Genomic DNA, 12,009 nt, shown 5'->3' with positions numbered 1-12,009 from the left:
TGCAAATTCCTATTTCAAAATACATGCTTATATTCCCATTGTATATATTTTGTACATATGGTCCCATCCCCCCTGAGGTCACGCTAATATGTCAAGCCTTTCATTTTAAGTTAGATCATCTCTTGATTGTCACTTGATGTCCTTAATACTTTTTTCCTACTGTCCCAAAAAGGGAGAATGAAAAAGATAAAAATTAACTGAAAGGTTCCCTACAGACAGCATAAAGATAAAACTACAAATAATTGGTCTTCTGATCACAGATAATCATTCTGGGTGGAAATGATAATAATGTCCAATAATGACGTTCACTGTGCTGCATAGGTCCCAGTGTAATGCCATTGTTTGTCATCACTTAGGTGGTGGTAAAGCCACCATATATGGCCAGGGATATTCAAATATGGCTAGCTGAAACCCTTTTACTATTAATAATAAAAAAAAAGTGTGTGTGTGTGGCGGGGGCCTGTATGGTCTGGCCAAAGAAACAATATGACAACATGTACTGTATTTCTTACTCTCAAACGTATCACTGTTATAAAAAGAAAGATCTGGTCTGCCAAGTTGGGAGTTTTATGCCAATTTATTCACAGATCTCTCAATGTAAAGGCTCCAATAGACAGGATGATTGTAAAAACCACAGACAAGTGGATTGCTCAGTGAAATGATATACCATATCTGAAGCAGCCTGATGAGGTCCTCGTTTGATGGGATTTTTTAGACTGGATCAGACATTGGTCAGAGAAGCCATCATTTTGGCCCCTACACAGGCTAATAATTATCATCTTAGGTAAAGCAATCTTTACACCCATAAAAACATTCACAAAAAAGTGGATCTATGGCAGAAGAATAGTATTTTTGGAACTCCCTGCAAATGAAGCATATAATATCTCCCTAAATATACTTTACACTTGCTTACAGTCAGTGGAAATTGTCCATTCTATTGAACAATTATAAAGTAAAATAGAAAATCTTCAGATTTTACTCACTTTTTTTATTTTTCTTAAATACAAGTTGGTTAAAATGCTCTTTTAATAGCACATACAGAAACAATACTTCACAGATCACGTGATACAAACTTGGTTTTTACAGGAACAAAATTTAAAAAAGACATCTACCAAAAATACTGGGATGAGTATTGAAATGTAAATTAAAAACTATTCAACAGTCCAAATTAAATTCTCTGCATTCATTTTTTTGTGAGCACCTTTGTTAACGTCTTTGCACACATAATGTGAGCACCTCTGTTTAGTCCACAAAAAAAATCTTCACAGGAAAATCTAAATATACATTAATATTACATTATAACCATGTTATGTTATGCCAACAAACCATTTTCCTGCTATTTTGAAAGGAAAATCTCAAATATCTTTAAAGCTTTTCATAAGTGTCAATGCCAAAAAAAAGTGCAGTGCTATGACTCCCAAAGGAGAAATATTACTCCTAATGTATAAAATTCCAGTTAAATTTACATTATAGTTACAATTAAGATTATTTCAATGCCGGTGCAGTTGTTTATTGGAAACTCATTTTGCGATAAGTACAAATAAGATGTCTTGCAAAATGCCTTTATAAAGGTTAACCACATATTATTCTACCAAGTGCCTGACACAGTACATTTGTACACATATCCTTAGAAGGACTGGGAAAATGCTTTGGTTTCTCAAAAATTGAGGGTGAGAATGAATCCCCATGATAACTGCATACAGGGAAGGAATAACCCCCTGTAAAATCACGACTATTCATAGGATCACATATAACAACCACAAACCCAACTGCTAAGCCATCTTTTCAAACAAGCACACAATCCAGCCAACGGCTATGACAAAACTAAGGGCAAATTTTTCGAAATGTGACATTAGCTCACAACAGAAAAACTCACTCACTTTCTACGCATTCCTACAGTGTTTTTAGACTAGTATCTATCAATTGGTGATAAACAGAATTTGAAAAATGCCATTAGGAATGAATAGAAAGTGAGAACATTTTTTGTGGTGTGCTAATATAATCTCACATTTTGATAAATCTGCCTCTAATTCTTGTGTGACTTTAATCCCAGTTTATCCTAAAGGCTTAGGTGGATTACACTTGTGGTACTATTTTAATTATGGTTTCATTATTTCTAGACTAGAGTGTTTATGATCCTAAAACAAGCTCATTTTGAAACATAGGTGCTACATAGCACAGTTGCTCGGCGTGACTGAAGGCTGATCAGAATGAACAGACAGGTGGGTATGGGCAAGTGTATCTTGATATTTAGCTCCTATCTTTATTCAGTCATAAAAATACATTTGTGCATGAAACCCATAGAGATTTCCACTGACTTTTCTAGGTATGCCACGGAGGCCAAATCACTGTTCATTTGCACATAATTACATCTATAATAAAATGTCTCATCTGCAGGCAAAAACAATAGAAGTATTGCTGGTAGAGCAGACATTCTGAATTTCAATTTCATTGCAGCTTCTTTATCAAACAAGACTGAAGACAAAGCCTTTATCAAGGGTCAAATTTCTAATTCATGTTTTTTAAAAAACCCATGAACTCCCATGAACTTGAAACTTGAGCAATCAATTTATTATAAAAATCAAATTTTTTAAACTCGGGTGAATAGGATCGACCCGAAAACTCAAATCGAATTTGAATTTTAAAAACTTGATTTGTGTTTTTTTTCCGAAAATTACTCGAAAGTCAGGAAACCTGCAAACAATTCTAAATTAATCCCTGGACGTCTCCCATTGACTTAAACTACATGCTTAGGTGGCGAATAGTCAAATTCGAAGGGCCAGTATGATAAATCTCGAAAATCAATTTGAATAACTCCCTAGTCGAATTTGACAGTTTTTGACCAGAAAAACTCAACCCTTGATAAATCTGCTCCATAGAGTTAAGAAATCTTATTCTGAAAGGTTTTAGCATCATAAATGGTTGACACTTGAATGATTTTTTTTTTTTATATATTGCCATATTCCATGGATTGTGGAGGGGTGGGGGAGAAACTAAGGCAGCTAATATTTAAAAAAAAAATTGACCGAAACAACCCTTTTATCTGATGTTTCCATCAACAGCATATGACTGAACTTTGTGCTAGCTTTCCAGGAACAATTAAGTACATCTACCTGCAGGGATGTAGTGTGACTGCACATTGGTCTACAGTCTACACGGATTGAAAGTCATGTTATTCTTATTAGATGCAAGAAAGGTATAGAGCTGCCTTTTCTTTTTTATCAATGTAAATAAATACTCATTTGCATTATCACAGCATCCTTTGCAAACTAAGGGGCTGATTTATGAAAGTTCATAGTTTATAGAACGTTTGTTTAGCTGAACTGCATTTTTTTGTGCAAATGAACAAATTTTCCGTTTAGTTACTTAATCCACTATTTTTTCGTAATTTATCAAGTGTAAAAACCATAAAATCTATGAATATAAAAAGGATGGCAAGTAAAAGCTGTCGAGGTCATGTAGACATCAATGGAAGTTCCCTTTCTTTTCTTTCAAAGATCAGCCTTTGTTCAAGGTTTTAGACGTTTTCAGAGATCAAAACATACATTGTCGTACAAAATATTCGTTCATTATGGGGTTTGCAAATTTTTTCCATGGCTATTTTCGTTCAAACTTTTTTATTCAGATCTTTTAATAACTTTCATGGCATTTATAATTTTAGAGAAATAGAGTTTTATTGTGGTTTCAAAAAGCACTAATACCACTAAAATTCTAAATTGGGCCTTCCCAACATGGAGCCCCAATGCACTTCTGAAAAACCCATTCTTTTTCACATTACATTACGGGAAGGCCTCACATAGGCTCCACTTTAATCTATAGTAATTAAATAGTACCCTGTACTTGATCCAAACCAAGATATATTTAATCCTTATTGGAGACAAAACAATCCTATTGGGTTTATTTGAGGTTTAAATTATTTTTATTAGACTTAAGGTAAGCTGAAACAAACTACGGAAAGACCGCATATCTGGAAAACCCAGGGCCCGAGCATTCTGCTTTTTCTATAAATTTTTAAAACCATAAATATACTCTTATAAAAAAGACTATCTTCAGGAGTTTAGTTGTGTGTGCTACCCAAAACAGCTAAAAGTGGTTTATTAATTTTAGAGGTTTTTTTTTCTAAATAATAGGGTTAAAAATTGAATTGGTATAATATTCATTCTTCTCTTGTAAATTGTTATACAAGGGACTTTCTAAACTTAAAATTTGATACACTTCAAAACACGAAACAAAACAAATCAAATCCAAAATTATTTTCATTGATAAACTAAATGTATCTTTAAGCCACTTCCCAATACACACACACACACACACAAACAGGTATGGGACCTGTTATCCAAAACGCTCGGGACCTGGGGTTTTCCGGATAATGGATCTTTCTGTAATTTGGATCTTCATACCTTAAGTCTACTAGAAAATCATGTAAACATTAAATAAACTCAAGAAGCTGGTGTTGCTTCCAGTAAGTATTAATTATATCTTAGTTGGGATCAAGTACAAGCTACTGTTTTATTATTAAAGAGAAAAAGGAAATTACTATTATTACTGATGAAATTGAGTGAATGTGAAAGAGACATATATATATATATATATATATATATATATATATATATATATATATATATAATAACCCATAAGGAGGCAATATAACACCTTGTTTGCTGCACAAGTTCAATTTATAGGGCTTGTGCTGAACATACATTTTGCATACTAATAACATAAAATCTATTATTTTCCAACCGTAGATGTAACCCCCTCCAGTCCATTATGCAGTGGATGTATCTGTGCACTGGTAATCTAATAATCTACCTTTCAAGGACCAAATATAGAGTATCTTCAATCTTCCTATTCACTTCATGAAATAAAAACCGTTTGCCATGATTGAAAACAGACACAAGCCCTATTCATTGCACTCAAGTTTAACAAGGGGCTATCCTGACCCTTCAACAAGAAAGTGAAGTTTAAATCTGACCTGAAAATACAGTTTTATCTGGAGGACATTACCACCAAAGAGACACCACTACATTAAACAAGGGCACTGGCATTTATATAACTGGTTATTATACGAGTTATTAATAATTAACTAAAGGGAAAGATACCAGACTTTCAATGCTTCCGTTATGCAATGAATGTTTCCATAACTGTGACTAAAACGTTCTGAGAATTTTAACGTTAGTTTTGCTACTTTACATAGACATTAATAAACTAAATTAAGTACTTTTCATAACCTCAAAGTAAGAGAGGTTTTTTTATTTTTAAGCATTAGATTTTCCCAATACTGATTACCCTCTTCCACCCCCCCAACACACAGAAGTCACTTGTCTGATAAATATTTTAAGCATGATGTGCTACTGGTCTTTATATCCTTCAGTTAGGTATGTGTTATTACTTTCTCATCATAACATAAGCTGGTCTTTGAGATTTCTTTTTTTTTTTTTTTAAATGCTATTAATTTCTACTTTTTGATTGTTTTCAAAATCTACTTATAGCAAAGCTGTTGGAATATTACTGTTTTGCCACCTAAGGCAAGTCGTTTTGGAATGCTTATAAAGGTGGCTAGACTGACTAAACCTTTTTCCACATTTTAGACAAGCATACGGTTTTTCACCTGTATGTACACGGATGTGCTTTTTGCAGTCTGTTAGAGTGAGAAAGGTTTTACAGCATATTTTGCATGCATATTTCCGGGCACCTTCAACCACTAACACATTATGCTCAGATAAAGCTTTCTTGCATTTTGACAGAACATCTGCAGAGGCCCTTGTCAGCTTGGGTGGCCCCTGTTGTGCTGTATGACCATTTTCATATGATGAATTTCCTCCATTGATCAAGAGTTGAGAATTGCTTGCATTATCCTGAAGCTGGGTGCTCCGTACAGAAGTTACAATAGGCATTTTTGGTGCAATACGCCGATAATTTGGAATGCTACAAGGTCTGCCCCTTGCATTCCCCATAATAGATCTGGAAATCGAGTGAAGCCCTAAGTCGGACCTTGGGAAGTCCATCCCAAAAGGATCATTTCCTCGATAATTTGAGGACTGAACACAAGATAGACTCATTACATCCTGAATTGGCCTAGCGAAATGAGAGTCTGGGCTATCACTAAATGGATTATCCATATGAGACATGACTGTAGAATGATTGCTGGTTCCTGCTTCTGGGCTCATTAAGTAGGAGACTTCTCCATCCATTCTGCAGTCACTTGTAGTATTAGGAATGTTGTCATCACTGTTTTGGCCTAAGCTGCCATTTCTACTTTTGCTGAGGAAGTTAGAAATACTGAAGGAAGATTTGTGCTCAAGGTTATCCGTCACATCCAGTATATGAATATTCCCCACTCTGTCAGTACTTGACTGGGGATCAGAGAAACTTCTATCACTGCTTTCAGGACTCAGTTCAATTTTTTCTGCACGTGCAACAACCTCTACTTCAACTGGCTCACTACCCTCCGCTTGGGAAGTGACATCACTAACTTCGTCTTGAGGTTCTGGAGAGCTCAGAGGCTCAGATTTAACAATAACTCTCATGTGATCTTTTTCACCCACAATAACTTCTTGTGTTTCAGAAGAGTATATATTTTTATCGCATGCAGAATCTTGACTGTAACTGGTTTCAACTTGGGCTGCCTGGGATCTTATTGATATCTGTGAAATATTTTCTCTACCGTTGTCAGACTGACTTGGTACTTGCGTATCTTCTTGGTTGCTATATGAACCATCAAACATGATTGTGCTATCCTCATGGTTGTCTGGAGTAGAATGAGACTTCAAGTTGTCCATCATTTTTAATGAATCAGGAGAGAAATATTCTTCTCGAGAACGAACCATGGACTGCACACTTTCAGGAGTGACATCATTGAGGCATTCATCAACAGAGTTCCTCATGCGTTGCCTTGCTCTTTCCTCCGATGACTGCTTTCTTTTGTGAAGCCGTCGTATTGGAAAGGTAGCTCTTTGTTCCACCATGTTATTTCGGCCAGAAGAGCTCATTGAATTTTGTTGTTGCTGAGGCTGGTCCTCTGTATTCTGACTTGAGTTCAAGGCAGAGCTCACTATACTTAAACCAAGTTGTTGAAGCATGAATGATCTCTGCATGCGAGAACTCTGCTCTTGAGCTCTCTCATTAGACGGTGACATTGGAAGTGTCCTTGTGGTGAGGTAGTGTTTGCATGCTTTTACTACTGAATTTAAATGAAGATGAGATGCTGCAAGTAAAACGTCCATGACATTGCTCTCTCCTAGCATAAGTGTGGATGTATACATCATATCAATTAAAGCAGCAAAGGCTTCCGCTGTCACAACTTCACTGTCCAACTGGATCATGTTCATGCTCTGGTCGTTCTCTGCCACTGTAAAGAGAGCACGGAAATGAGTACTGCATGCTGCTAACACAGAACGATGAGCTTTGAAGTGACGACTACCAACCACAATGACACAGTCACAGAGCTGTCCTTGGAGCCTCTGATAATTTAGCTGCTGAAAGGTTTGTTCAAAGTGTCCTGGAAAATCCATTGTCCTGAAAATTAAGGACACACAAATTATTACAAGATTGAATTACAGCTGTAAATTCTACAAATGCTAGTTGAGTACACCACCAGGGAAAGAAACATTTTCACAAAGCTAAAACAAAACAAGTATGAATAATAATGTTCACAATTACAAATGAATCCTTTGTGTCCTACTAACAAATTTTGTCAAGCTCGAGTTGTAACTGCCAGTTACTTCCTAGCAGATGCTGCAGACTGACCCTCTGCCCCAATAAAAATTACTTCCCTGTTCAAATCTGTAAAGTGATCAAGGAGAGCCCGTGCCTTAGTCTGCATTTTATTATAATTCTAACCAAAATAAACTACTTAAAGGATTTAAAGGACATTTAAAGCTTATATTTCCCTACCATGTCTATAAGTTGGGCATATCTTGCCCACCCAAGCCACATCATTAGTACTGCACATACCCCTTAATTTGCCAGTGCCATCACATTTTCCTAAAACAAAAAGTAGCTTTCACCCAGCAGCCATTTTCTCTCTGACACATCATCAGTAACACTGACATCTGCAAACAGGACATGTATGCTGTTAAGTTCAAGCAATGCAGATTTACACAGGCACAACATACTTTGATAAAAAGTTCTGCTGGGGTTGAGCACTGTAATGGTTAAGCTGAGCTCAGGAGAGCTGGTTAGGAGGAAAAAAAAATAGGATCAGATAAGTTTCTATGGGAACCAGCAATGCTATCTCTTCATTGGCTATTAGACTGGAGTGATTAGTAACCTTAGCTGAGAACAACTGAGCAAAAAACAGCATTCTGACCTATCTGGACAATGCTTAAGTGGCCTTATCTTGAGCAGAGGCTGGCCTTTCTTTGCTGTGTGCCTCACATGACACTTCCCATTAAATCAGGTTAAAGGTTAACAGGAACACAAAAAAAAATTAATATAGTAGTGCCCTACACTGGCAAAACTGGTGAGCTTGCTTCAGAAACACAACTATAGTTCATATAAACAAGCTGCTGTGTAGCCATGGGGGCAGCTATTCAGGTACAGGACATATAGGACACATAGTAGATAGCTAATAAGCTTTATATTATATATCCCATTGTATACTATAAAATTATCTGTTATTTGCTTTGTATCCTGTGCCTTTTCTCCTTTTTCAGATATGAATGGCTGCCCCATGGCTACACAGCAGCTTGTTCAGGTAAACCAGGGGTGCCCAAAAGGTAGATCAGTATCTACCAGTAGACCTTTAGCTGGAGATCAGTAGATCTCAAGACACTGTCAATAAACAGCTTGATTGAATTACCCTTCATTCAGATATTTATTCTGTTAAGGTTACATAAGAAACTGTTGTTTGTTAAATACTCATTTTCTCATAAATCATTTATGTCAAAGGTATAAATCAATATTTAAGTAATATTTTCTATGGAGCAGAATACGAACAAAGCTTTTATGGATTTAGATCATAATGGGAAATCATGACAAAGTACACCTCACATTAGTAAAGTATGGGCACTCCTGATGCAAACTATAGTTGTGTTTCTAAAGCAAACATACCAGTTTTATCAGTGCAGCACAATATTTCTAATTGGTTTAGGACATTTTAATTTTTTGGTGTTACTGTTCCTTTAAGAGCAGTAACAAACAGGGATGTTCTGAACACATCTGTTTTTTGGTGGACGACTACAGTGGTCAATTAGCAAAAGATCCATATATGCATACATACAATACCACATCTCTTTCCCATTCAATTCTGATCTTGCCCACTCCCACACCTTGTGTCTTATTCTCTTCCCTTTAGATTGTAAGCCTTTCTTACCTTTTGTACCGGTATTGTTTGTGATGTATGTAGCAAGATATTTTCCATTGATGTAATTAATGTGATATAGTTGTATAAACACATTTAGAGTAAAGCCAATAATTCTACTGGAGAGCTGGTCATAATTCAGTGTAGTGTTTTATTGAAGATGCATGAGCACTACATGTTTCGGACCTCTAGGGTCCCTCCTCTGGTGCAGTCCGAAACATGTAGTGCTTATATGTGCTATATAAATAATTACCAAGAAAAAAAAACCTCAAAAACTTGAATTTTTGTGTTAAAACACAACTCAACCCTTAATAAATCTGCCCCTTAGTATGTTGTAGAGATATTCTGAGAAAATTTGCAAATGGTTTTCATTTTTGATTTCTGTTTTTTTGTCTTATTTAGCTTTTAAATCAAAAACTATTCATTTTGCAAGGGTCCAGATTACCCTAGCAACCATGCATTGATTTGAATAAGAGACTGGATTATGAACAGGATAGGGCCTGAAAGTGGAGTAATGAAAATTAGCAAATGAACAATAAATGTGTAACCTTACTGAGCGTTTGTTTTTTAGATGTGGTCACTGACCCCATCTTGTAAAAGCTGTAAAGAGTAAAAAAAAAAAAAACACATAAAAAAAATAAATAAAGACCAATTGAAAGGCTGCCTAGAACTGGTCGTTCTGTAACACCCTAAAAGTTAACTCAAATGTGAGCCACCCCTTTATCCACATATCAGGCAGCATTTTTGCCAGAAAACAAATGAATGCTTATTTATCAATAAAACACAATGTAGGAATGGCTACCAGTCAGTGCAGAATCTCTCAGACTCCTATATTGTATATTTGAGACCTTCAATTCATCTCCCAGCAGCTGCATTATGGGAAATGAAGTCCAATGAGAGCAGTAGTTTAATCATAGCAAAGGAATCTCTATGCCCATAGAATGTAGGCAGGACAAACACATTCCATACAGGCAGCATATCCGGGTCCTACTGTACATTACAGGTTTTTAGTAGAGACACGTGATGTATATGTATAGCAGCGCTACCAATATAATACGTACATATCTGTCTTTCTCGTTAGCTGGACATTTCCCCTATACATTTTCACGAGACATGGGGACCTCTAGCTTTGTTTAAGTACAACTTAGAAGCCAGCAGCGGTAGCTGGTAGTTGCAGTTCGCCAATTTAAGGGCCTAGTTATTCCAGACGATAATGCTAATATTATGCAGGCGAAGGGTTGGGGGATTTAGGATTATAGGCCCAGTTGCAGAGGGTCTGTCGCTTCCAGAGCCTGCAGTTCTCCCCTCACCTGTTCGTGCCTGAAGGCCCAGGCCTCGGCCACGCCGCGGCCTCTTTGTGTCTGCCAGACCGCTCCCCTCTTCCCCGGGGCCCTGCTGCTGATTCCCGACCTCCTCAGACTACCGGACGTGACGAGCAGACCGGGCAGAGGGACAGCAGACAGAAGGGGGGGTTGTAAAGCTACCGTAGATGGTAGTTTGGGGAGGGCGGAGACTCAGTGTCAGACAGGCGGAGGAGCCGCAGACACCACAACCTCTTCGCTCCCGTCTACCAACCCGCCGCCGCCTGACAGCTAGAGGGAGGAGACGCTCGCTCCCGCGCTTTGAGGGGGTACGAGCATTCCTCTCACCACTACGTTGGTCACTTCACTTGCTTGGAACTGCTCCAGCCTAGCGTGTCACTAAGCACGCCTCGCTGCCAGTCACGTTTCAAAAGAAAACAACCAAACCAGGCACTTTCGGCTCAGTACAAAAGTCTCCTTAACAACACGTAGTAAAAGTAAATAGAATATCATGAGCAAGCATCATGTTTAGACTAGTAACACACAGGCCACGTGGTAACAGGAGAAGGCCAGCTGACTTCCTATTTCCTGAAAAGGCGACGTCAGAGTTTACCACAGAAACATTCACCCACCTTCTATTATTTGTTCCTTGTGGATTTTTTAGAATTGTATTCATCGATGGGTTAAAGTTAGAATTTGACAAATGCATGGTCATGAATAGAAAGTGGGTGAATTTTTCTGTGGTAAATGCTCACATTTTGATAGATCTGCCCCTAAAGGTCCCCATAGACGCGACGATTCTTCTTGCCAAACGACCGATTTTAGAGAAGTCCGACCAATCCTTCGAAATTATTGTGCGGTTAGTGGTATTCGAACGATCGTACATCTTACGATTTTTCGGCCGACATCTGTCGGGAAATTGATCGGCCAGGTCAAAAAATCTTTGTCGGTCCCAGTGCAATCTCTCTATGTTTGCAGGGCCAAGCAGGCAGCTCCCCTTTGTTTTCCTGGTAAATTGGTCTTTTTAGTTGATGGTAGATTCGTACGATCGTTCTGAGAAGATCATGGTCTCACGATCAGGATCTGATCTTTTAAAAATCTCAACATCTATGGCCAGCTTAAGATCTATGAACAACTTGTATGTACAGAACCAGAGAAGTTGGTCGAAGGCTGACTGGATAGATACATGGCCATACATATGTCCACTTTTTATATTTTGATGTTGTTCTGCTGATTCCTTTTGGCCGGACTTCCCAAGCATGCCCTGATAGCTGGGCAGTATAGTATGAATCTGCTAAATGTCTCAACCTTATTTGGGCCTGTATTGCCTGCTTGCGGCTAGTAGCACACTGGGCACATTTTCTGGTGCCTCTGCAGCCTGAAATTTAATCAAATGTGATCCTCTTT

At 37.6% G+C, this 12,009-nt stretch overlaps 1 protein-coding gene across 3 annotated transcripts; it reads right to left on the bottom strand.

Moving 5' to 3' along the window:
* Positions 1-967: 967 nt before the first annotated feature.
* Positions 968-11,027, bottom strand: zbtb5.L (zinc finger and BTB domain containing 5 L homeolog). 3 transcript variants are annotated; one of them, XM_018248361.2, is made up of 3 exons: positions 10,612-11,027; positions 7,425-7,515; positions 968-7,348 (listed from the first exon to the last, which is right to left on the bottom strand). In XM_018248361.2, exon 3 carries the CDS (start codon positions 7,326-7,328, stop codon positions 5,484-5,486), a length of 1,845 nt encoding a protein of 614 aa, XP_018103850.1. In that variant the 5' UTR covers positions 7,329-7,348; positions 7,425-7,515; positions 10,612-11,027; the 3' UTR covers positions 968-5,483.
* Positions 11,028-12,009: the final 982 nt, after the last annotated feature.

This window comes from Xenopus laevis, chromosome 1L, assembly GCF_017654675.1.
Source record: "Xenopus laevis strain J_2021 chromosome 1L, Xenopus_laevis_v10.1, whole genome shotgun sequence".
NCBI lineage: Eukaryota > Metazoa > Chordata > Amphibia > Anura > Pipidae > Xenopus > Xenopus laevis.
The sequence above is the reverse complement of the archived record's forward strand: the minus strand, read 5'-3'. Positions and strand labels throughout refer to the sequence as shown.